Raw genomic sequence first — 26,225 nt, 5'->3', positions numbered from 1 at the left:
ATCTGGGGGGAAAAAAATATTGTTGGCAAAATCCTTACATGCACATGACCATGAGAAGAAAGTGTGTTGGTTCTGTAAAGGCTGAAAGAGAAAAGGCAGCAGTTTGAATGAGTGTAGAGAAAATAATTCCTGTATTAAACAGAACTCTCCTGTTTGGTTCAGATGTTACGAAACAGGAACAATTCAGAAGTACTTTTTAAATAGCCTGGTTAAGAAAACATAAAGCTTTTGTGTAAATGAAGCCTTTTGTTAGTCTTGTTTGGGTGTATTGACCCAAAACACAATGCATGTCTTTATTTGAAAGTGTCAGCAGCTTATTTGTCTTTTTTTAAAGAACTACAAAATTTGTTATTCATTGATTGTCTGAATTGTTTTGTTCAATATTGTGAAATTATTCTCCAAGTGCTCTTACAAATTGAAGCATATAGAAGTTTTAAAGCATCAAAATAAATGAAAGGTGAGCTTTGTGTGTGTTTTCAAGCAAGCTGCTTATCATTTTACTTGCACATTGCAGTTTTTTAAATTATTTTATTGCTTAACATTCTTCACTGTGCCGTGATAAACTGGCTGGATTTATTAATGACTTTGGCAGATCATTTTTCCCGAAGGATAACAATCCCAGGTTTCTCCTTGGCTGCGTTTTAGGTGTTTTCTTTCTCACCATTTATTTTCAAAGCAGATCAAGCAATGAATGAAATGATTTCTGAAGACTGGAGCCATGTAGTTTAGAAATAACACATTCCTGACATGTATGCTACATTTTCATGAAGAAACGTGACAGAATGAGGTGAAGTTACTGAGGTCTCATCCTGGGAACAATTAAAAATAATAACCTAATAAAATAAAAGTAATATAGATATATGTAATTAAACATTAATGTTAATAATAATATAGATGGACATAATAAATAAAGGAATTATCAAATAATAATGAGAGGTAAGAAGTCTATAAAAAGTGCAGAATGCAATTTGTGTGTATTTAGAGGTGTGGCAATTTGACACAGTTCTGCAGTCTCTCTTAATTTTATCCATGTTAAACATTTTATTAATGGCCGTCATCACTGTGGATATTTTTAGTCTTTTTTATTATGTTATTTCCTCCTTTTTAACTTATGATTAAGGTTCTTTTAGCTCTTTATCACAGTGGTTTTGAGCAGTTTGCCAGCACACAATTAAGATAACACAACAAATAAATATCAGCCACTGCAATCAGAAAATGCTATCATTTCTTTTATATAAGGAGATGAAGATATCAGTCAGATATAGCAATATATATTCAGTACAGCACTGCATTAAATTTGTTGCTAAATCTTTTTACAGGTACCGATCTTTAGCAAGAAGGAAGAGGTTTTTGGATACTTGGCCAAGTACTCAGTCCCTGTAATGCGTTCAGCATGGATGATTAAGATGACCTGCGCATATCATGCAGCTATCACAGAAACTAAAGTCAAGAAGAGGCATGTGATTGACCCGTGCATAGGTGAGCATGTTACTTGGGTCTTTTCAGTCTCGAGGGATCATTTGGCTAAACTATATAATTTTACCTTTCATTCGATATTGTGACGTCGTGTATTCGATATTTTGGCGGCTGTGAAAGTCATTTCTTTGTGTGTTTGTATAGAATGGACCCAAATAATTACCAAGTATCTCTGGGAGCAGCTTCAGAAGGTGGCTGAGTTTTACCGACAGTTTCCCAGCCAAGGCTGCAGCTCACCCCTGCCTGCTAATCCCCCTGATGTGGAGACGGCCATGAAGCAGTGGGAATACAACGAGAAGCTGGCCATGTTCATGTTTCAGGTCGGCTCACGCTCTCAAGTCTGCTGCTGAAAAAGTCTTGGAGTTAAAATGCTGCAGTTGAGCTTTGGTAGTTACACGAGTTACCTGCTGTGCACAAACTTAACGACGCTCCATGGCAACATTTAGGTTTTGATGAATCGCACTGCTTTATTAGACTATTTTATCTTTGAGTCACAAGTGTGCAATTTGTAACAAATATTTATCATATTCACTATCCATCTGTAATTGATATTTACATTTAAATGGACGTGTTACAGACGCTGATTGATTCTTTGAACTCCAGGGTTGTTGCTGTATCAATAGTTTCCTTTCTAAAAATTATCATTTGTTTTAGATCTGGAAAGTTTTGAGGTTAGATGTTGCCAAAGGATGTTGCTCTTGCATGTATGTGCAGCATATTCAGTCATATTAATCTCAGTAGTCTTCTGAGTGGATGATATGAAGCCTGAGGCAGCTGCTGTGTTCTGTGTATATATGAAAATGTTGAGATGTTGTAATTTAATACATTTTCCAGCCACACACAGGAGACAGTGCGTAGGAGTGTTGAGATCTGCATAGTATTAAGCTGGACTTGTGTTTCTGTGCTCAGGATGGCATGTTAGACAGACACGAGTTCCTGACGTGGGTGCTGGAGTGTTTCGAGAAAGTCCGGCCTGGTGAAGATGAGCTTCTCAGACTACTTTTGCCCCTTTTACTACAGGTATACACATCTGCTCGTTCACTGTCACCTCATTATGAACCTCAGTCTCAATCTAACCTCATCACTCGTGCTTTAATGGATCACATTTACAAAACCTGCACTCCTCCTTTACATTCATACAGCTGTGCAGATACACCCACCTGCTCTGTGGTATGACATGCTTCTACAGCTGTCACCACTTTATCCTGTTGTGTTTCTTCGTGTGATGGCAATGACCTTTGGTGACAGCACCCACCGGGGCCCACAGCCCTCATTTTGTTTCCATTTCTGTAGCTGACTGATGTGAATGAACACCAAGTGCTCTGGTTAATGCTGTGACTCTCTCCTCTGTGCCACAGTACTCGGGGGAATTCGTGCAGTCTGCTTACTTGTCACGAAGGCTGGCTTACTTCTGCACGCGCCGCCTCAACTTGTTGCTAAGTGACGGGAGCCTGGGCCCTGGCACAGGAGGGCATCCAGCTCACGGCATCTTGACACAGCAAAGCAACGCTCTGCCCTCCACACCAACCTCCCAGCCAGCGGGAGGCAACCAGCCCCAGACACCTTTTACAGACTTCTATATCTGTCCACAGCACAGGCCTCTGGTGTTTGGCCTCAGCTGCATGTTACAGGTATCCTATGTCCAATTTCATTCTCATGTACTTAATACATGGTTTCTAAGCCCCGTATTTATTCCTTTATTCCTTCTCCCTGCCCCTCTCTCTCCTGTCATCGTCACATTAGAGCATTGTGTTGTGCTGTCCCAGTGCTCTTGTGTGGCATTACTCTTTAACAGACAGCAGAAACAAGACTGGTTCCCCTCTCGACCTCCTGCCCATCGCTCCTTCCAGCTTGCCAATGCCAGGAGGCAACACTGCCTTTACACAGCAGGTACCTCCATCCATACTCACATTTTCCTTTTTTGTATGTGAAATTATTCATATGGTGCTCAAAAAAACCTCACGGTCTTTTCTTTCATTTGTTTGCAATTAAAGTCATTGTATTGGCTTTTCTAGTGCACAAAAGCAATGAATTCCAGCGTGTTACAGTAAATCAATAAAGAAAAAGAAATGCACAGAGCAAAACAGATTTGTGCACAAACAGGCTCCCAGTGCAGAAACACAAGGGCAGTCTCTGAGGTACCAACAAAGCCAGTTTGAGCAAATGGAAGTTTGCATAGAAACTTTGAAAACTGTGGTTTACATAAACCGTCTTCACTACTTTTAATTGGTTATTTAGTTTCCTCATAATCTTAAGATTTGTTGGCAGTCCCACAGGTTTTGGGTTTCTGTTTCTTGCCCTCTAACAGAGTGGTCTTTCACAGGTTCGTGCAAAGTTGCGGGAAATTGAGGAACAGATTAAGGAGCGAGGTCAGGCAGTGGAGTTCAGGTGGTCGTTTGATAAGTGCCAGGAGACGACAGCGGGTATGAAAACGGTTTCTTTCACTCTTTAGATGCTTGATTGCAGCTTTTAAGAACAAATTAAAATAATGTTGCTCTTTTGGCAGGATTCACCATCGGAAGGGTTCTCCACACTCTGGAGGTTTTAGACAACCACAGCTTTGAGAAGTCTGACTTCAACAACTCCCTGGATTCACTGTACAACAGGATATTTGGTTCAGGCCAGAGCAAAGATGGCCACGAGGTAATGAGTTTTCTGTATATTTTAGTGAGTTAACAGTTAAGTTCAGTTATAGTTACATTTTGTTTGGTATTCAGTTTAGTTTAGTGCTAGTAGTTTTGGTCGTTTCCAGTTTGATTGAATGGTTCACTAAAGGCTAGGTTTTTATTTAAGTTAGCAAAAGTGATTTTTCCCACAGCTGTTAGTTTAGTTTGAGTTAGCTTTAGTAGTTGCATGCTACAGGAGAGTACAGACCACATTGTTGTTAATTGGAATAAAAAGCAGACTGCTGAGGCCACGTGATTACCGATCATCAGATAATACTGCGACACCGAGTGATGTTATTTTTTGGAGATGTTGTCTCATTAAGCGTGTTTCTATCCAGATGTCACCTGATGATGATGCGGTGGTGACCTTGCTTTGTGAATGGGCTGTGTGCTGTAAGCGCTCAGGCAGACACAGGGCCATGGTTGTGGCCAAGCTGCTGGAAAAGAGGCAGGCTGAAATAGAAGCAGAGGTAAGAAACACACCGCCCTCCGATCTGAGCTCTGTTGTGCCTCTTCTGCACCTTTAGTGCACCTTCTGTCACACAAACCTTATCATTTATTACATTTCTTACACAGGATATATTCAAATTTAATGATCCGTGGCTGTCAGCCGCAGATCTAACAGTAATAATAATCATTTTTGCCACGTTATTACTGTTACAGTTCCTTACCGAATGTTGCCATGCATATCATCCATCATCATAACATCATCATCATCATCTTTTAATATTTTCCTTTTCTGATGGATTTCACCATTCACTGTTTTTATGAATGGGTCTCTGTGCTGTGAAAATGCTTTTCCAGACTGTCGCTTATAATTGCCGATACAAACTCCCTAAAACTTCCTCGAGCAGGAGAAGAAAGAAGTGGGGACACAAATGAAATTGTTCAAATAAAATAAAAGGCAGAAATGCCATTTTATAGGGGGTGTAGTGGGAATTCCTTTTGTTTGACAAACCAAACATCCCACAATTAAAAGTCCACAAGCCACTGCTGCACTGAGATACTATTTCGTACGCAGGCAAAAGAAGTCCCCTGTCAAACTTGAAAGTTGCGTTTTTATGGTTTATTTTATCCAGTTTGGCAATAACAAGATCCATTTTTTGTTACTTCCTGCTGCTTCTCCTGCTCTGGTAAAAAACCATAGACCCACCCCAGTGCATGCTGGTCCTATACCAGTCTCTTTATTTATAGAAACAAAAATGGCCCTACAGCTCTTACTGACTAATTTAACAAAGTAACATCAAACAAACATTGAAACAAAATATTAACCGACAAATAAACTTGTAAATAAATCCCACAACAACAACAACAAACTTTAACTAATTTCAAAATAATAAAAAATAAGAACAAATAGCTCCAACAGGGGGCTTACTATTTTATTTTATTTTATTTTATTTTTTGCCTGTCCCATTTGGTTCTTTAGCCGTCAGAATTGTTGTCTGAAGACCAACAAGGATACCCAATGGATTTATTTTGCCAAATGGATCATCATGGCATTGCCGTATTGGTCCATTTGATCGACCTTTGTTTTTATTATTTATTTTATTTTATTTTCAGTTGTTACAGACGGGACAGACATGAGTGAGGGATAGGAAAGGGAGAAAGAAAGAGGAAGGAAAAGAAAAACAGAAGGGGAGAGGGACAGTGAGAGAGGGGGGGAAAAAAATCTCCTGGATCACCTGCTGAGAGAAAAAGAGAAAACAAGCAAAAAAAACAAAGCAACATACTAAACACAACACCATCACGTTAATCTAGCTAAGTGTAAACAGCAGTAAATACTAAATATTGAAGGACAGGACAGACAGCGCACAATGTGCTTTGAAGTAGCAGCCAAGAAAGGTGTGATTTAAGTCTACGAACAGTGAACACCTGTGTGCACACCTGTGTGGATCAGCGCGCTTGTATTCAAATGGTTTCCCCATGTAATGGTCTGCAAGAGGATGTAGAGAGCCATAGCCCCGCCCCCAGGGCATGAAGCAGGCATGGAGGAGATCCAGGCCCCAGACATCCAGAGGGGTTGTCTGGGGGCTTACTATTAACATGACCCATTTGACAAAATTTGGTGGTGAATTTACTGCATGTTTCATGACTTGCAGACATATTTGTGACATTTTGTGATTAAGATCACAGGTAAACTCTGCATTCCCTACAACATAGTATGTATCTCCAGATAATGTGTGAATAGGGTTTTATTCTTTAGTTTATATTTTGACTCAAAGTCATGGTAACCATCTGTTGTCTGAACATATCAGTCTCTGATATTGTTTATTTGTAGTTGTCGCATCGCTAATCTTTGTTTTGAGTGTAAGATTTAGTTAGAAGCTTTAAATGTGTATACACAGTTGACTTTCAGCGTGTTTGTAGATCTACTGTAAATCCAAACATGCTAAGTAAGAACATTTTCTGAATTTAGCACTCAAAGACTGTCTGTTGCACATTTGTTTGCAGAGGTGCGGCGAGTCGGAGGTGGTGGATGAGAAGGGCTCTGTGTCATCCGGTTCCCTCTCAGCTGCCACACTGCCAGTCTTTCAGGATGTGCTGCTGCAGTTCCTCGACACTCAGGCTCCCACCCTGAGTGAGTCTTTCTCTTTGTTTGTTTCTTGCAGCGATGATTCTCTGATGTGTCACACATGATCTCAGTCTAAATATTGAACGAACTTTACGTCCTTTTGTCTTTGCCTTTTTACTTCATTACTCACTGCATATTTATTGGAAATGATTTGGCAGGGGAAATCTAATAAATTATTCAAATCCTCTTTTCCCCTTCACAGCGGAGCCTGGGAATGAAAGCGAACGCGTGGAGTTCTCCAACCTAGTCCTTCTCTTCTGCGAGCTCATCCGTCACGACGTCTTTTCCCACAATATCTACATGTGCACGCTCATTTCCCGTGGCGACTTGGCTTCTGACTCCCACCTGCCCCGCCCACGTTCACCCAGCGATGAGCCCTCCGATGAATCAGAGCGCAAAGAGCAGGATGCAGGCAGCAGTGTGAAGATGGAGGCATGTTGGAGGAATCTGTTGGCGATGTTGTGTAGAGTTACAGACACAGTAGCTGTGTGGTGCAGAAAGATAACATGAAGTTCTTGTTTGTTCAACAGGATACTGGCCTATCGGAGTCGATGGAAATCGATCATAACTCCAGTGCTAATTTTGATGAGGTATATTTTTGCCATCATTTATACATAAACACTAGGAGCCACTTCTGTCTGAACATTTTGGTGTTCCTCGCTTGAAGTAATTTCAGACTTCTTTGTCCTGCAGATGTTCTCACCTCCAATGCACTGTGAAACCAAGGGAAGCCCCTCTCCAGAGAAGCCGGTTACAGATCAGGACAGCAAGCCCAACTGTAAGGACAAGGGTATGGACCCCGCCTTTCCTCAACTGTACGAGCAACCCCGCCACATCCAGTATGCCACTCACTTCCCTATTCCTCAGGTAAGAATCCTTACAGTGTGACTTTGAAAACATAAATACCCGATACTCTCTCCTACAGGGACTTAAGCGCAGATATCTTCCTAAAAGACAGTATGACTCAGTGATATTATGTAGTAAATGATAAAGATGGAGCAGCACGGTGGTTAGCACTGTTGCCGTACAGCAAGAAGGTCCTGAGTTCAATTCCACCATCAGGTCTTTCTGTGTGGAGTTTGCATGTTCTCCCCGTGTTTGCGTGGGTTCCCTCTGGGTACTCCGGCTTCCTCCCACCATCCAAAGACATGCAGCTTGTGTGGATAGGTTAATTGGATAATCCAAATTGTCACTAGGTGTGAATGTGAGCGCGAATGGTTGTCTGTCCCTGTGTGTTGGCCCTGCGACAGACTGGCGACCTGTCCAGGGTGTACCCCGCCTCTCGCCCTATGACGGCTGGGATAGGCTCCAGCGCCCCCCACGACCCTGAAAAGGAGTAGTGGAAGCGAATGGATGATAAAGATGGAGAATAATCTTCTTCCTCTGTACTTTGACAACATCTGAACTGGATGTTTGTCAGTACATCTGTTAGTTTTTATTCAGTTTCCTGAAACCTCAGTCTTAGTTTAACTGTAGCCTAAATTACTGAAAAGCAGATTTCCATTATGAAATCAACCCAGATCAACTCAGGTGGCTGAAAGAAAATATGTTTTGGTGGTTTCCTAGTTTCCTAATGAGGTCTGGAATTGTTTTTCAGCTATTTTAGATTTGATTTCCTTTTCCCGTGAAGAGCTAGCTTTTACTCTCTGTATCAATAAAGTCTTATATATTAACTTGATTTGTTTTGCAAGGTCTTTGTGAATGAGTGTAAACGCTATAAAAATGACTTTGCTTAATACATGAAGTTGCACACACACTGAGGCTATTGAACTTTTGAATCTATTAAATCTTGGTCCCTAAATGTTGTTTAAATTCTATAAATGATGCTTTATAATGTCATCGGTGGACAAAAAGCATTGATGTGAATAATTTCTAATATTAATATAGCTAAATTAATATGATATTTTTAATGTTATTTGTGAAATGGCTCTGTTTAGTGCTCGATGAGATTTTTTCATACACAGAATTATAACTGCTTTAATTCTGGACTCATTTACAGCGTGATTTTATTGTCCTTATCAGCTGGTTTGAAAAGTAACATTTGCTAAATTATTGCTCGTCTTTTTCTTTTGGTTCCTGTCGTTCTTGATTTTATTGAAGTTCATCAGGATCTCTTTCTTTCCTTTTAGGAGGAAAGTGCCAGTCATGAATGCAACCAGCGTTTAGTGGTCCTCTACGGTGTGGGCAAGCTGAGAGATGAGGCGAGACACACCATTAAGAAAATTACCAAAGACATCCTGAAGGTGCTAAACCGCAAAAGCACAGCAGAAACAGGTGACAGTGTTCCTCCTTTGACTGATGCTGAACATTTTCTGTTTGCTTCTCCGGGCATGAATTTTGTCTGGTAGTTTTATGTTTTTTTTAAGATTACATTACAGTTTTATTTTACCTACTTTTCATCTTTAAGGATGAAAATGGGAGTCAGGGGATTGTTTGAATGTTTTATACATGTTCCCCCAATTTGTTGACTGAATGTTTCCCCCGTATCTTTCTGCAGAATAATCCGTGTTTATCATATGAAAGATAATGTTTTGGCTGAAAACAACATGGGAAACAGAAGCTTTATCCTGTTTGGTTGTTTGTAAAACATTTTTCACACGTAGGATAATTGCTTGCTCTCCCACTGTGGCCATTCCAGCCGTTATCCGACTAATAATTCTCCTCTTTGTGTACTTTACATTTGTAACGCCTTTCTTCTGCCCTTCTTAAAAGAAAAAGCTCTTTTTTTCCCTTCTGTTCTCTATGAACCCTCAGGGGGTTACATCACTCAATCTTCTTTCTACCCAATTTCTATGCTAATAGCTTTCATCTGTTCACAGACACTTTATCTCAAATACACGTGACCTTATTAGTCTGATTTAAGGTTTTGGGAGTAATAATTGCACATACCGGAGTGTTTTATGGCAGATTTCTGAGGTTGTGATGACCTTCCCTTCACAGCTATGTATCTGTTAAATAAAAAGTACCTCGTTCCTTTTCTTTAAAGTGCCTCCATAGCAATGTATTTTGCAGTGAAGCTTCGAAGTAGGCTGGAATAAGATAAGACTCCACTAGCTTAACTAGATTTCATGGCTGGCCTGTTTGGCGGACTGGAAAGAATACTGCTGACCAGCAAGAGCTGCTGCTTCCTTTTTTTAAATTTCTTTTTCTTCTGTTTTTTACCCTCTGCATACACAGGAGGAGAGGAAGGACAAAAAAGGAAGAGGAGTAAGCCAGAGGCCTTTCCCACTGCAGAGGATATCTTCTCCAAATTCCAGCACCTCTCCCACTTCGACCAGCACCAGGTCACCTCCCAGGTTAGACAACGAATCATTGGTGTCGTGTTTTAGATTCTGTTATTGTTTAAACAGTAGCCAAATGGACCCGAAGGAATGACCTTTCAAATGTATCCGTATAAATATTTCTTCTGTAAGATGTCACAAAACAATTTAATGCCTCAGAACCAAAACAGCTCTGAGAAGGCTGCAACCTGAAAACCTGAGTTTATAAAATATAGCCACTGGCCATGCCATCAGCTGGTTTTTATACTTTGCACCTTAACGTTAGCATTTTGGCCATTTTAGTTTTGACTTGTTGGAGAAAGAAGTGTGAATATTTAGTCGGGTACCAGCTTGGTTAGCATTTAGCATGTTTCCATCTCACAGACACAGAAACCTGAGAGGGTTGAGTCGGTAAGGGCATCTGGTCTAAAAACACAAACTGGAGCTACCTGCTGGGGTGAGCCCCTGTGTATAAGGGAGCAGCTGAAATAGCTTTGGCTTTATTTTCAGCTCCTGAGAGCCACTTGGTAAAAACGCATCATAACGTCATATATTTAAATTATAAATGGCAGAGAATGCAATCAGTCCTGAAATGTAAAGTGTTTTTAGTGTTTAATATATTTATTATTTTCCACAATGAAATACAAAAATACAAAGCATCAAATAAAAGTAAAAGAGGGGAAAAATAATAATAAATAAAAACCCACCCTAACAAACAACACCCCTGTTCGCTGTCAAGTAATCAAAAGTTTAAAAGGAAAAACTTACAATCAGTGCAAAATAACACCAGCAAAAAATAAGCAAACAAATATAATTAAAAATAGATAAATAAATAAATAAAATAAATTCCTGAACCTGTGTAGATGGTTGGTCAAAAAATATCAAGAAGGGTTTCCAGACTTTATTAAATTTATTTACAGAGCCTCTCAAAACGAACCTAATTTTCTCTAATTTAAGATGAAATAATACATCCTTAACCCAATGCGAAACTGTGGGTGGGGCTGCGTCCTTCCACTTCAAAAGTATTAGACGTCTTGCCAATAGTGTAGAGAAGGCAATAATTCTTTGACCACCTGCTGGTAGTGGGTCCGCTGCAATCATGCTGATAGTGCAGCCAGTAGGTCAGACAGCGTAAATTGGAGGCCCAGTAATAATAACGGAAATTTGGTAGAGCCAGGCCTCCGTCTTGCTTTGATTTTTACAGATATGTTTTATGCAAACGTGGTTTCTTGTTACAGAGTCCAATTTCTTAAAATAAGCATTCGGAATGTATATAGGGAGGCTTTGAAACAGATAAAGAGTAAAGTGTTTTTAGTATTAGCCCACATATTATAAACTGTGTAAAACATTTTGAAAATTTCATTTGGAACTTTATTAGTTGGACTTAAGTCTTCAAGGGCCTAATTCAGATTACAGAAGCCTCAGGAGGCCGGACGTTGTCTCGTAGTGTTTGGGGATTTACAGTTTAATACATAAGGATAACTTTCCACCACTTTACGGCTGAGTCGGTGTCTGTGTTTATATTAAAGGCATCGTTTGACATTTTCTGAAATATGCTTATTCGCTTTCTTGAAGATTCAAGTGGGTAAGAAGATTGATTCCATCCATATATCTCTTAAACATTAAGCTTTTTTTAACTTTTCTAAAGAGCCAGACTGGCTACTTCCCCATCTTCTGGTCTTTACTATAAGCCAAGCTAATCACCCTTCAGCTGTAGCTTCAGATGTGACAGTTCAGTCGTCTTTTTTATTCATCAGACTCTTTGTGAGAAACTTTGAGCGTTTATTAGTTTTCCTCTTTTGCTGGTAATTAAACCAAGTTTGTCTATTTACCATGATTTGAGTATTAATCCACATGCACTTAAAATTCCAAATTGGTTTATTGACTCTAAAGAAGATATTTGTTCTCATATTTCTTGCATGTTTCACGTCTGGTATTTTGTGTGCAGGTGTCCAGAAATGTGCTGGAACAGATCACCAGCTTTGCCTTAGGGATGTCCTACCACCTGCCTCTCGTCCAGCACATTCAGTTCATCTTTGACCTCATGGAGTACTCCCTCAACATTAGTGGCCTCATAGACTTCGCTATTCAGGTACTGGCACAGTCACATTTTATGCAGACAAATCAAGTTAACTTCACCGTTTACTCAGCGTCACGTGTAAACATCTGTTGACTGTGTTGCGCAGCTTCTGAATGAGTTAAGTCTGGTGGAAGCCGAGCTGCTGCTGAAGTCATCCAGCCTGGTGGGCAGCTACACCACGAGCCTGTGTCTGTGTATTGTAGCAGTGCTGAGGAGGTACCACTCCTGCCTCATCCTCAATCCTGAGCAGACAGCCCAAGTTTTCGATGGGTATGTTACAAGTTTTAATGTTTGGAAAAACTCATTTTATACCAGTTTAAATTGCAGTCGGTGGACCAAGACTGCGTTGTCATCTTTCTGCTAGATAAACTGAAATAGAGATTTCATCACACCCGTAAAGGGATGTTTGCAGGGTTAAGGCTTCAGTTAAACTTCTAATTAAAGTAGTAAAGAGACGATGTGTTTAGTCTTTGCAGAGTTAAAGAATTGTTGTTGGTTTGCAATCATTCAGAAAGGCATTCACTTGACTTTAATTGGGATTTTTATACCGCGGGGATGCTGACGGTGCATTTGATTCCTGAATGCTGTGTACCGTAAAGCACTTAACAAACACCTCTTAATTGCACCTCTAAAGCGCAGTTATTACCACAGTATATCTCTTTCTATTCTTTTGTGGAAACACATGTTCGGATTTTATGTGGCAGGCAATTTCTTGATTTTTAATGATGCAGGCCAACAGGACCCTCGTAACCTTGCGTATATGGTGCATTGTTATTACAGTAGTGTTTTTATTAGTGGTTTTTAAATGGATTTTGTTACACTGTTTCCCCTTGCTCCATCACATCCTCCTCAGCATGAAATAACCAACTTTTTCTTTTCATAACTGAACGAATCACATTTTCGTCGTATTCACAGGTTACGCATTGTGGTGAAGTCAGGTGTGAACCCAGCAGACTGTTCCTCTGCTGAGCGTTGCATTCTGGCCTATCTGTATGATCTCTACACCTCCTGTAGTCACCTCAAGAACAAGTTTGGTGAGATATTTAGGTGAGGAAAAAAACAACTTGTATAAATGCACAGGAAAGAATGCATAGACTCATAAATTATGCTAGAATAGAATCATTTGAACCCACTTTTGAACTAATATGTTTGTTTTTTATTGGTCGGTGCAACATAATCTTAACTATTTGTTTTTGCCTTGCTCACCACAGCGAGTTTTGCTCTAAAGTGAAGAACTCCATCTACTGCAATATTGACCCATCAGACTCCAACATGCTTTGGGATCCTATGTTCATGATGGAGGCCATCGCCAACCCCTCAGCCAACAACTTCAACCACTCCATGGTGGGCAAAATCTTGAATGACAGCCCAGCCAACCGCTACAGCTTTGTCTGTAATGTGCTGATGGATGTGTGTGTGGATCACCGAGACCCAGAAAGGTGCGTTACTGCTGCCGGGCTACACGGGTGTCGGGCTGGGATTGCTACACTACTGGACTTTGGTTTCGTGACATGTGATGTGCTTTCAGGGTGAACGATATTGGGATCTTGTGTGCGGAGCTGACAGCATATTGCCGCTCCCTGAGCGCCGAATGGCTCGGCATCCTCAAGGCTCTTTGCTGCTCCTCTAACAACGGCAACTGTGGCTTCAATGACTTGCTGTGTAACGTAGATGTAAGTTTCTTTTTTAAAGTAAACCTGTTTTCCTTATTTTGTCTTATACATATACTCTCAACAGTGGTCGAGGCTCATATTAAGCAGGGGTCGCAAAATCGCTAGCCCGACGTCCCGGGGCTAGCGATATCTCCGGTCGGGTGACCAAAATCTATCTCAGCCCCGCCCGTCGGGTTATATGATGGCCTGATGGGCGGGTCTGAGATAGATTTTGGTCGCCTGACCGGAGATATCGCTAGCCCCGGGACGTCGGGCTAGCGATTTTGCGACCCCTGTTAAGCGAAGCAAATGCTAGTTTCTTCCGAAGTTTCATAGTATTTTTGGTTTTTTGGGTTTGTTTTTTTCTAAATTAGGGAAGAATGTTTTTTCACAAAACGCGTGTGTTACATTTGATCTCTTGTCTTGTGTCCTTAAGGTTAGCGATTTGTCCTTCCACGATTCTCTGGCAACCTTCGTAGCCATTCTCATTGCCAGACAGTGCTTGCTCCTTGAAGACCTGGTTCGCTGTGTTGCCATTCCTTCCCTTCTCAATGCAGGTAAGAGTTTTTAAATCCCATGAATTCGGGTAAAGGAAGTACTTTGTGCCATTGGTTCAAATATTATTGGTCAGATGCCGGGAGCCTTGATCACATTGGTGAAGTTTACAGTTGTAGTAGTAAAACAGAATCCACAGGAGCTTGATGCTTTTGCCAGCTCGTTTTCACAAGTTCAGTTATGGATGCCTCAAGTGTGAAACTGTAACAATTTGTTATTTTCCATCAGTAAACATCACATTGTTGATCAGCCGGAATCAGACAGAAAGGACATTTTTGGCAGACGCAGATCTGTTTCCACTATTCATCAAACGCTTTAAGTTTTACAATTCAGCTCCTTATCTTTGCAAAAGTAAAATTAAGCAAACCAAGTAAAATAAATGTGAAGATTAAAAGAAAATAGAAAGCACTGAACCGAGACAAAAGGAAAAAGTAACTCTGTTATGTGTATATGCAAGAGTTGAGATTTAATTCTGATCGTTTCACAAAAAAAGAACAATAATGACACAACTCCATCTTTTGATTAGATGTAGCTTTGTGAAGTTTCAAGGAGTGCGCTCTTTATTCCATGCGACATATGAGGACTCTGAAGTTTTGTGACCTACACAACTTCCCCGTCCCAATAGTCCATCTAACTAATGCATTTCATTGCCTTATTTTAGCATTGTTCTAGAGATCGTTAAACTCTGTCATCGGTGTGCTCCACTGCTAAACCCAAAATAATGATAATAATAATGTATACTTTATTGATCACCGTGGAGATCTCTCTGCATTTAACCCATTCACTCAGTGAAGCAGCGGGCAGCCACTAATCAGGCGCCCGGTGAGCAGCGTGTGGGGAACCTCAAGCTAACCGTTCAGTGGATTCGAACCCCCGATCATGGGGTGACCACGCTACCTACTGAGCTATCCCTAAGTATCATATTGGAATATGACATGTGTGTTTGAAATACTTATCTAATAATAGATAAGGATATGGATAAGTATACTTCTTGTATGTATTATTTAAAAACTGCCCCCTTTGGGAGTGTTTTCTTTAAAATATTCTTATAGTAATGTAAATAGTAAAGCCCATTTGTCCACTAAATCTCTCGCTTACATTTTTCCTTTAGCCTTACTTGCGTTCTCTATGCCACTTTCCTTCCAAGCATCTCTATATAACCGCACAGGCATTCTATAAATGAGTGAGCAGTACATTTCAGCCCGGCTCACAGGAAGGAATATCCAGTTTTATAATGCATTAGTTCTATCAAAGGGGAGAATAAACGTGACGGATTTGATCTGGGTCCACAAAGCCTCGGCGCAGTTTGTGCTTTCGCCAGAAAAGTGCCTGCTGTTAATCTTTTTTTCCCTCCCAGAGTGGAGACAAAGCCTCATTCAGCCATGCTGTTTGGTTGCATTTGGCTCATGTTATAACACTACTACATGTGCCAAATGCCAACAGCTCTCACTTGTAGTAAATGCTTTGTTCTTACTCCCTGTTTCACGACAACAGCTCTATGAAAATTCATCTTGCCTGATGAGGAGCCTATCTAGGACAGGGTTTAAATTTAGATGTGTGACTTTGATGTAGTGGATTGTGTAGCCCATCCAAAAAGAAAAAAGGAGCGAACCTTCCTAATGCGATGTGAAGGAACTCGGTGTTAATCAGAGCACATGTTTTGATCCGTGACTTCAGCCTGCAGTGAGCAAGACTCTGAACCAGGAGCCAGACTGACCTGCAGGATCCTGCTGCATCTTTTCAAGACACCACAACGCAACCCCGTCCCCCAAGATGGTGTGAAGTCAGGTAGTGAGCGCATCTACAAACGGTTTACCATTTTTCTCAGCTTGAAACAAAGCTCGTCTTAAACTGGTGTTATAACTTTGCAGACAAGGCTTCAGTTGGTATCCGGTCGTCTTGCGATCGCCACCTTCTTGCCGCCTCCCAGAACAGCATAGTGGTTGGAGCTGTATTTGCTGTTCTCAAAGCTGTGTTTATGTTGGGTATGACTATTTATATTCCTCTTATATAATTTAAAGCTTAGAGTGCACCATGTAAAAACTGGTATCAAACACAGGCATAATCAGTTTTGCCAAATGTTTACTGATTGGTTTTGCCGGCTCCTTCCTGTTGCAGGTGATGCTGAGTTGAGAGGCTCAGGGTTGTCACACACCGCCGGCCTCGACGACATATCCGAAGGACGCAATGTCTCGATCGAGACGGCCAGCTTGGATGTATATGCGAAGTATGTTTTGAAGACCATCTGCCAGCAGGTGAGAATATGAGTTAACCCTTTAAAACCGGTCGGAGCGGGCACGCTCTGTTTTGCATAACTATTTTTAAATCCCGGTAGCTCTGCAACCACGTGAGCTAGCGCAATAATTTTTTTTGCATATGAAACCGGAGGAGTTGTACTTACATCTTATGCCATCAGCTTGTCCTCGGTCACAGTTTCCTTCCACATAAAGCTTTGCAAAAACTGCATAAAAAGCGCTTGCAGGAACAAAAACATAATATTCCAGAAACACGCTTTGCCGATCCGATCAGCTGTTTGTAACACTTCCTACATTGGATTAGACGTCAGCGTGAACTATCGCATGTCCGCCATGACCTGCCCGAAACCGGAAGTGACGTCATTTTCGCGGAAATGTAGTTTTTTACCATCCGGGCCTCAATGAGCCTATACTGGTGTTTTTAAAAGTTATCTTTGACTTTATGACTTTCTGTGTCGTTTCTGGGATGCTTAGGACTCATATTGCACTGCTGGAAATAGTTTATTTTGATGCATATGCTGCTTTTTTTGCAAATTTGCATTATAATATTTATTTTTGTTTTTCCTGCAGTGTATAAAAATTGATGTATTTCAAAAATAAAACTATGAAGAGACTCAAAATAAATTTCCTGTGGTGGGAAACTATTTTGTGCAACTTTTTTGTATTTACAGTTTTGAGGGATAAGCCTCTTAAATTTCTCTAACTAGAAATATATGTTAAAAATCAAAAATGATTTTCAATTTTTTTGTAGTTTATTGCACTTTTTTGCAATTTATGTAATTACTATGCACTTAATGCAGACATATTATTAAAATTTAGGCTGTAATGGTTGTATTGATGTATAGCAACTTGAAATGCTCCCAAAAATGGCTCCACAGCATGTAAAAATATAATATAAGCTCTGGCGGACTTGGTTCTATGGTAGGTCTTAAAGGGTTGAGATGGTGTGAATATAGTCTACAGTAAAATGAGGTAAATGAAAAAAGAAGATTGCTTTTTACTTTGAGAACTTTGGTCTTATCTTCAGTGCATTTTTTTTGTCAGAAAGCTTTTGCGAGACAGCAAATAGTAACTGATTATTCTTATTTTGTACTTCACATAAATTCAGTAAGCCAGAGGTGCATAAAAAGCATGAATGAGATCATATTCTGCACCAGATGTCACTTAGATATGAAGGCTGGAGGACGAGCTGGCAGCTCATCATCTTAGAGGAATGTACTTGCTCTGAGACCTCATGAAATTTCCAAAATATTTTTTAGTCAGCAGCTCTGTTTCATAAGAATTGACCCATTGCCCTGTTTTCATTACCACTCACCTAGCTTTAGCCATGCTTGTTTTGGATGACTGAGTTTATCTTGATACTTGAACCTGAACGTGGGGGTCGCTGGAGTTGTTGACATTTCCCACTTTGCGCCTTTTCCCTTCTTTTTCAGGAATGGGTTGGAGAACGCTGCCTGAAGTCTCTGTCTGAGGACAGCAGTGCCCTCCAAGACCCGGTGCTGGTGAACATTCAAGCCCAGCGACTGCTGCAGCTTATTTGCTATCCTCACCGCCAGCTGGACAGTGATGACGGCGACAACCCTCAGAGGCAGCGTATCAAACGTATCCTCCAGGTAGAGAAAAAAAAAGTTCACATGATGCATGAAACTTTGTTTGCCGTTTAGAACGAGCGTGTTAACTGTAACAGCTTTAATTTGTCTGAAATCATTTGTTATCAAGTTGTTGCTTGAGTTGGATTGGTGGAGTGTTGCTGCCCTCTGCTGGCTAAGTGAGGGTTTCAGTGTCAAACTCATTTCATTTAATGGGCCACCAGAAAAAATCGGATCAGTAAAGAAAAACATGCCCCTGTTTTAAAATACAGACACATAGTGAACTGTTTGTTTACATAATAAATTATTTGTTGTTACTTGTTGCTTTCTTTTTTTTTTTTTTAATGTTTATTTATAAGATTTTAAGTTCAAAGTTACATAACGTCACACCAGACAAAGGACATAAGATTCAAAAACAATAACAGAAAAAAAAAGAAAAAACAGAAACCAAACACAACAAAAAAAGACCCCAAACAGGAAAACAGGAAAGAAAAGGAAAAAAATTAAAACAAAATAAATAAATAAATAAAAATACACCAGTTAGCCAGTACAAATCAAAAGTTGAAAAGAGACACCAATGTCCAAAAAAGATGATCTTCTGTGTGAGTTTAGACAGGGCAACAGAGAGTTCACCAAGACCAGAAGATGTGGGAAACATGTCCAGGAAGGAATCAGGGTCCGGCAGAGGTGCAGTTTTACACAAACACAAAGTGCAGTCAAATAGGTTAAAGTTTATGTTAAATTCCCATTAATATGATTGAGAAAAGGGCCCCAGATTTCGACAAACTTAAAATGGGTGTCAGCCAAACGATAACGAACCTCTTCAATATACAAACAAGCGATCATCTCACGTAACCAAACCCTGAACAATGGAGGAGATGGTGATTTCCAGGCTCTAAGAATAAGTCACTTGTTGCTTTCTGTTCCATTTGCCCGAGCTGAACTTGGTAAAAGAGCTTTTGTCCATTCAGCAGCCTCGGCTTGGAACAAACTGCAGAAGGAAAATGACTGAATTCATTTCATTAAGTGCTTTTAAATCTAAACTACGAATCCTTGAGGCCAAGTCCATAACATGCAACTGTTTCTATTAGATTGATTGTCATTTTAACTGATTTTTTATTTATATATTTTTATTTGAATTTTATTTTATTTTATTTGTATTCTTTCACTTATTGTTGCATGTGTGTTGTTGCTGCCTGTGTTTGAGTCATTTCTGTAACTGTGAGACACCTGCTGCTGCCTATCTCGGCCAGGTCTCCCTTGAAAAAGAGGTTTTTAATCTCCCATTGATTAAGGTTTTAATCAATGGGATTTTCCTGGTTAAATAAAGGTTAATAAATAAAAATTATGAACAGCCTTAGTTGCGTAAAGTATCAAAGGCTGTTTTTAATATTCACATTATGTCCCTTTACATGTGGCTTAAAACAAAAGCAGAAAATCTAACATGTTTAGGACATGTTTAACACAGGACTAATGCCTCAACTATAACTTGTTCATGACAGGTTGTTAATTTCTACCACAAGAATATAATTTAACAGTAATCCTTTCCCTGATGCAGAATATGGACCAGTGGACGATGAGACAGTCGTCTCTGGAGCTGCAGCTGATGATCAAACAGAGCACCAACAATGTAAGTGTTATCTGTTTGTTTTAAAAAAGAAAAGAAAACAACATAATCGTGGGATTTCTGTTATCAGACACATCAGATTATTTCTTATTTGTTTTCCTTCAGGAACTCTACTCTCTCTTGGAGAACATAGCCAAGGCCACTATAGAGGTGTTCCAGAAATCAGCTGAGATGAACTCCAGTAACCCCTCAGGGAACGGGGCAGCAGCCCAAGGAGGCTCTGCATCGAATAACAACAGTACCACAAGCAAAATGAAGCCTATTTTAAGGTGCGTCTCTCCTCAGGTCTTGTTAAAATTATTTTATGTTTGTTTTTTGGTTGTGTCTGGACATTTATTTATAAGGAAGAAATCATAGCCTTTGCATTTGGGTTTGAATACAGCGATGCTGACGTCGAATATTTCTTATCTGCAGCTCATCAGAGCGATCGGGTGTTTGGCTGGTGGCTCCGTTGATAGCCAAGCTGCCCACGTCAGTCCAGGGCCATGTGCTGAAGGCGGCAGGAGAGGAGCTGGAGAAAGGGCAGCACCTTGGCTCTTCTTCACGTAAGGAGAGGGACAGGCAGAAACAGAAAAGGTATGTGGCAAACTAACATCTCTTTGTTGTTAAACCAGTTAGACTTCTTTGATCTGGACTCTCAGAAAGAAACGTTTGGCAGGAAGGACATTTTCATTTTGTAGCACTTACACATGTTATGAAATCTCCAAAAACTCCAAATGATTCCTTTTTCATCAAGTGAAATTTGTTTTCCTTTCACAGTATGTCTCTGCTGAGCCAGCAGCCGTTCCTGTCTTTGGTCTTGACCTGCTTAAAAGGGCAGGATGAACAGAGGGAGGGTCTCCTCACCTCCCTTTACAGCCAAGTGCAGCAGATTGTCACCAACTGGAGAGAAGACCAGTACCAGGATGACTGCAAGGCAAAGCAAATGATGCATGAGGCACTGAAGCTACGACTGAATCTTGTAAGCGTTTTTAAAGAAGAGACAGCTGGTTTAAAAAAAAGAAAGAAAGAATTGCATGAATTAAATCAAACTGCAAAGAAGGCAAAAAAAATCCACATTGTTTTATAATCTTTGTGGGGAGAAGTACTTAACATTCACACTAGGGCTGGTATCGTCACTGATTTCTAGAATCGATTCGATTCCGATGCACAAAGTCCCGAATTGATTTGAATCGGGGACATTTTGCCTCAGACAGTCAGAAATATTACAGTTCAGATCATGCATCAGTACATTTCCATATTTTTATATCTATAAAACGAAAGCTGACGCTTGCGAGACTTGATCAAAGGTGTGAGCATCACAGCAGATGCCTTTGTGTCAAAGTAGCTGAAGATAAAACAGAAAAACGTGAAGGTGATTCTCCTGGGATCGTTCAAAAACGAAAGAAAACCATTAATCAACACATGAACATTGCCTGATGCTGCTGACGTGAAGCAGAGCAAAGTTACAGAGGTTTGATTAGAGACACAGCTGAGCGTTTTGCAATTTTGCATAATTTTAAAAGTTTACATTTGTTCAGTATTGAACGGCAGAAATGAGGCTTTCTTTTTGGAAGTAAAAGACAAACAGCGTCGACAGCCTGTAAACAACGGTAGATTTGTGCGTAACAAGCAAGTGAATAATGAAGAAAACAGATTTTTAGACGGAAAACTGTTGTTGAAGTACAGAGAGAGAGAGAGAGAGCTGTGCATGAAGTGTGATTTTATCCTGGTGGAAGCAAAACAGCAAAAGTCAGAGTGAATTCATGACGATGTTTGTGTGAAGCGTAGTTTGGATCTTCTTTTGCTGCTGGTTCAGTCAATATTGTTTGGAGAGACATCAAACTAACAGCTTCAGAATCAGCACAAAAAGGACGTAAACACAAAGCTCGGACCCGCCGAAACATCAGAATCAGCGAGCTGTCGGCTTTCAGCCCCGACCGTGTCCGTGCCGTCGGGTGAGAAAGTCACATCTCACTGATTCTGATCCGTCGGCGGGTCCGTGCTTTGTGTTTACGTCTCTGTGGAGAATCCGTGTTCCTGCTCTCAGTTACTGTTTTAGCTGTTTGGTGGTTGTTGAAATTTTGTGAGGTTTAGCCTGAGATTCTGGCGTTTTGGCCAAAATAAATTTATATTAAAAAATCGATTCAGGATTTTAATGAATCGATATCACGTTATCCAAACTAGAATCGATTTTAATCGATAAATCGAAAAGCAAAACCCACCCCTGATTCACACCCTTGCAAAGTCATTGAGAGCAACTAGCATTCGGTATCTGAAATCTTTGGCATGCCAGCGATCGAACCAACAACCTTTTGATTGTCTACGTCTGTAGCCACAGCCACCCGTCCAATCATAGGATGCATCCTTCAGTTGATTATGAGAAAATAGATGTTGTGTATCAGTGCTACTTTGCATCTTTACATCATTTGCATTAAATTGGTGGACATCAGCACACAAGTGAAACTATGATGTATTCCATCAAGTTTGTTTTAAAGATGGTGCTGAACAAAAATTTGATTTTTGGCTTTACATTTGAGTGGGTGTAAAATGGATTTTGCTGATGTTTTTAGCAGAGCATAAATTTGTTTTTCAGCTCTGAAACATTTATATTTGAAGTTAAAGTAATTTTAAAAAATGCTTTAAAAATGTCCAAATTTTAAAAGACTGAAATTTTGACCGGCTGCTCTGTGCTGTGAGGGCACATAGTTGGTTGCAGGGTAAAATTTTGCATGGCTTCATTTAATATATGGATTATGAAGCAGTATGTGGAAAGATTTGGTTTGTTGAAAGCTGGAATGACCAATCAAAGAAATGCAAGCAAGAACATCTTTCATGTGAGCACTATTTAAAATCACCTGTTCTTCTTCTTCTCCCATCAGGTCGGCGGCATGTTTGATACAGTGCAGCGCAGCACGCAGCAGACCACGGAGTGGGCGGTACTACTCCTTGACATCATCAGCAGTGGCACAGTGGACATGCAGTCCAATAAGTAAGTGTTTGCTTCAAAGGAACTTCTATTGAAACATTGGCACATTATTTCTATGAACTGGATTTTCCAGCTGCTAGCACGTGACCTGCATTTTTAAAAGTTAGTCGTATTTTGCTTTGCAAGAAACTGTGGAGTACCATCGAACGTCACTCGTGAATTGTTGAATAATCAGTCTAATAAACTATAGTTTGAAAATCTTGAGTGTTACTGCTGGGCACTGACTTTATCTAACGGACTCCTGACTCTGCTTCTGTCCAACAGCGAGCTCTTCACAACAGTGCTGGACATGTTGAGTGTGCTGATTAACGGCACACTGGCTGCTGACATGTCCAGCATCTCTCAGGGCAGCATGGAGGAAAACAAGAGAGCCTACATGAACCTGGTTAAGAAGCTCAGGGTAGGATGAGCAGTTTCCTCACTTATGCAAGATTTTGTTACCGTGTATAATACTTTCCATGTGTGATGTTAGAATAGAATAGAATAGAATAGAATAGAATAGAATAATCCTTTAATTGTCCCACAAGGGGAAATTTGGTTGTAACAGCAGCCAGAAAGACAAATATACAAACAAACAGTTACAGGACACAGAGCAGAAACATGAACAATTTTTCTTACATATTTACATTAAGGACAACGGTTACTATAAACAGAGAGTACTGTACAGTTATTAAATTAAATAAAAATAATTACAGGTAAGAGGCAAACCAGGTTGTAGTGCGAATTGGTTAATTAACTTATTGCAGTGACAGCATTGATGTAAACATCTATGTTTGTTGGGAGCAGTTCAGATCGTACAGTCTGACAGCTGCAGGGAGGAAGGAGCTGCAGAAACGCTCCTTCATGCATCGAGGATGTTATGTAATGCTCAACTGTGGTCCTTATTATGAAGGACCAAAAAAAGTCACTCTGAATAAGTATTGCATGAAATATATTAAACATGTCATTTAATTTTCCATTTAATTGTATTAACTCGTTAAACAGTTTTTAAATGCATGTTTTTATTCTAAATCATTTCTGCTAAATGATCGGTAATATTAAGTTACTATTACATGATTACTAAATTACTTAATACAATTAGTAAATAAATACCAAAATAAATAAATTCAGTGTCAAAAGAAAAATGTTAATGCACGATCTGCTTTAGAAGTTACTGCGTATGTAACAGCGACTTCCTTATGAGTAGTAAAGGTGTATTAAGTAGCAAACTCACCAGATTAAAGGCTGAGCGCCGTCTATAAAAATAACCACTTGAGTTCAAGTTTAAAATGAGACTGACCACAACTGTCAGAGTGACAAAAGTGAAACATTTGCTTTTTCACCTTAAGTGCCAAAGGCTTGTATACTTTGAACACTAAAGGTCACGGTTAATTCTTGCTGTAACTGTCTTGGTTGTTGATCATTTTGCATGTGAAGCCAAAGTAATGGCTTTGCTCATGTAGACATTAAATGAGAAGATTTTGTCCATGTAAAGTTAAGTTTTATTAACACTCACTCCATCTGTGTTCTGTCCGCAGAAAGAACTCGGAGACCGGCAGTCAGAAAGTTTGGAAAAGGTTCGCCAGCTTCTGCCGCTGCCCAAGCAAACCCGCGATGTCATAACCTGTGAACCTCAGGGTTCGCTGATAGACACTAAGGGCAACAAGATAGCTGGCTTTGAGAAGGAGGTAAACACTTTCTTTTTATTTGTCGATATACATCCTGTACATTAGGCTTATAAAATTAGATGTACACAGTTTTTATATTTTGAAAGAGGGGTAGAGAAGAACTAAAGATGCAAATACTGCAGCTTGTAAAGATAAATACAAGTTAAGGTCACAGGAAAACCAGATAAACCTGCAACGAACTGATGCTCACTTGATGATTTTGAGTTTAGTAAGTTTAATTTGTCTCTGATCTATCAGGGTCTTCAAGTATCTACCAAACAAAAGATTTCTCCGTGGGATGTTTTTGAGGGTCTGAAACACTCCGCCCCTCTCTCCTGGGGCTGGTTTGGTACGGTACGTGTGGACCGTAAGGTGACTAAGTTTGAGGAGCAGCAGCGATTCCTCCTCTATCACACCCACCTGAAGCCCAAACCACGTAGCTATTACCTGGAGCCGCTTCCCCTACCCCCTGAAGAGGAGGAACCCCTGACGCCTGTCTCACAGGAACCAGAGAAGATGATCGAGGCGGTGAAGACAGAGAAGAGTGTAGCCACGGTGCCACCAGAGGCCAACAAGAAGTCCAAATCCAAGAAAAAGAAAACTGCTTCTAACAAAACAGAGGTCTGTTATCCTGCCAACTGATGTTTTTGTTGTTAAATATGAGAGATCATTATATTTGATTGATTTCCAAACTTAAATAAATACTTGATCCTCTGTGACTAGGACTATAACCGAACACCAGGTCCTGCCTACACAAGTATGGCACCAGAGTTGATGCAGAACCCCACATATCCCAGGACCATGCCCTATAATCCACAGAACGTGTACACACAGAGCCAGCCTCTACCTCCAGGTCAGATTACAGGTCAGATAGTAACTGCAGGATACTCTCATCATTATGACTTATGCTGCTGTAGCACCCAAGAGGAACTGCCACAGCTGGAACATCTGGGATTGAGACTTATGTTTTATTTGTTTCTCCACAGGAGGTCCAGGTTTAGATGCTCCATACAGACAATCAAACCGCAGCCAAATTAGCAAAATGCCCGCTCAGCCTAGTTATCCAGGCATGATGCCCGGCATGCCGGGAAGCATGACTGGCATCATGGGACCAGACAAACAGTACCAAATGACTTTTAAGCCCCATCCCACCATGCCACAAGGCCCGAATCTGCGACACCAACTACAGGTCAGACTGGTGAGTCTGTACCTCTGACGTGTCGAGCAATACTTACTCCTTGAGAATAGTTGTGCCACCTTAGCACTATTTAGCGAACGTAAACAGACGTAGTTTGTGTTTAACTGCTGCTTAAATTCTGATCCTTGATTGTTTTTATAGTGGAGAAAATGAATAATTCAATTTTTGTGTTTTCAGCATCAAAATCCAAACGCATTAGGGCAGATTAGACAAATGCCACCAAACCAACAATATACTTCAATGCAATCCCACGTAAGTGTTTTTTTTCTTTTTCTGAGGTTCATCACATTAACACAAGCTTGTATACATAATCAAACATAGACCACACACCGTGTTTGAAATCGATGCCTGTGGTCTTTCCTGGTCCTGTCTGCAGTCGTCTCCTCCTCCTTGCTTGGCTTATCAACATTGTCTTTATTTGTGCTACACCACAGGGCTATACCACATACGGATCCCACATGGGAATGCAGCAGCATCCATCTCAAAGTGGTAGTATAGTACCTCATTCCTATGGCAACCAAAATTTCCCAGGCGCACATGGAGCCAACCCTGCTGTAGTGGATCCTCTAAGGCAACAGAGGCCAAGTGGGTATCTTCTCCGGCATCCCCCACAGCCCACAGCCTACCCACAGAGCATGCAGAACACACAGAGGTCAGTATTATAAGTAAATCTGCAAGTTT

At 40.4% G+C, this 26,225-nt stretch overlaps 1 protein-coding gene across 4 annotated transcripts in view; it reads left to right on the top strand.

The window, feature by feature from the left end:
• med12 (mediator complex subunit 12) overlaps positions 1-26,225 on the top strand; it is a 35,243-nt gene that overhangs the window by 5,256 nt on the left and 3,762 nt on the right. For 2 of the 4 annotated variants that reach the window (XM_087851768.1, XM_087851761.1), the window contains exons 4-39: positions 1,320-1,479; positions 1,621-1,796; positions 2,386-2,496; positions 2,835-3,107; positions 3,220-3,366; positions 3,800-3,899; positions 3,983-4,119; positions 4,481-4,612; positions 6,594-6,720; positions 6,917-7,146; positions 7,245-7,304; positions 7,408-7,581; positions 8,844-8,988; positions 9,892-10,010; positions 11,923-12,066; positions 12,161-12,324; positions 12,970-13,101; positions 13,266-13,493; positions 13,583-13,727; positions 14,143-14,263; positions 15,939-16,049; positions 16,133-16,246; positions 16,380-16,516; positions 17,950-18,129; positions 19,664-19,735; positions 19,838-20,001; positions 20,147-20,308; positions 20,492-20,693; positions 22,594-22,703; positions 22,965-23,100; positions 24,218-24,367; positions 24,605-24,967; positions 25,070-25,211; positions 25,333-25,544; positions 25,722-25,796; positions 25,979-26,196. In XM_087851768.1, coding sequence (XP_087707894.1) covers positions 1,320-1,479; positions 1,621-1,796; positions 2,386-2,496; positions 2,835-3,107; positions 3,220-3,366; positions 3,800-3,899; positions 3,983-4,119; positions 4,481-4,612; positions 6,594-6,720; positions 6,917-7,146; positions 7,245-7,304; positions 7,408-7,581; positions 8,844-8,988; positions 9,892-10,010; positions 11,923-12,066; positions 12,161-12,324; positions 12,970-13,101; positions 13,266-13,493; positions 13,583-13,727; positions 14,143-14,263; positions 15,939-16,049; positions 16,133-16,246; positions 16,380-16,516; positions 17,950-18,129; positions 19,664-19,735; positions 19,838-20,001; positions 20,147-20,308; positions 20,492-20,693; positions 22,594-22,703; positions 22,965-23,100; positions 24,218-24,367; positions 24,605-24,967; positions 25,070-25,211; positions 25,333-25,544; positions 25,722-25,796; positions 25,979-26,196 — 5,573 coding nt within the window. The remainder of the gene's footprint in view (positions 1-1,319; positions 1,480-1,620; positions 1,797-2,385; positions 2,497-2,834; positions 3,108-3,219; positions 3,367-3,799; positions 3,900-3,982; positions 4,120-4,480; positions 4,613-6,593; positions 6,721-6,916; positions 7,147-7,244; positions 7,305-7,407; positions 7,582-8,843; positions 8,989-9,891; positions 10,011-11,922; positions 12,067-12,160; positions 12,325-12,969; positions 13,102-13,265; positions 13,494-13,582; positions 13,728-14,142; positions 14,264-15,938; positions 16,050-16,132; positions 16,247-16,379; positions 16,517-17,949; positions 18,130-19,663; positions 19,736-19,837; positions 20,002-20,146; positions 20,309-20,491; positions 20,694-22,593; positions 22,704-22,964; positions 23,101-24,217; positions 24,368-24,604; positions 24,968-25,069; positions 25,212-25,332; positions 25,545-25,721; positions 25,797-25,978; positions 26,197-26,225) is intronic. The other 2 variants (XM_087851776.1, XM_087851773.1) reach the window with 2 other exon arrangements.

The sequence above is a fragment of the Neolamprologus brichardi genome, chromosome 2 (assembly GCF_056152115.1).
Source record: "Neolamprologus brichardi isolate AB-2024 chromosome 2, ASM5615211v1, whole genome shotgun sequence".
NCBI lineage: Eukaryota > Metazoa > Chordata > Actinopteri > Cichliformes > Cichlidae > Neolamprologus > Neolamprologus brichardi.
This window is presented reverse-complemented; position numbering and strand designations above follow the sequence as displayed.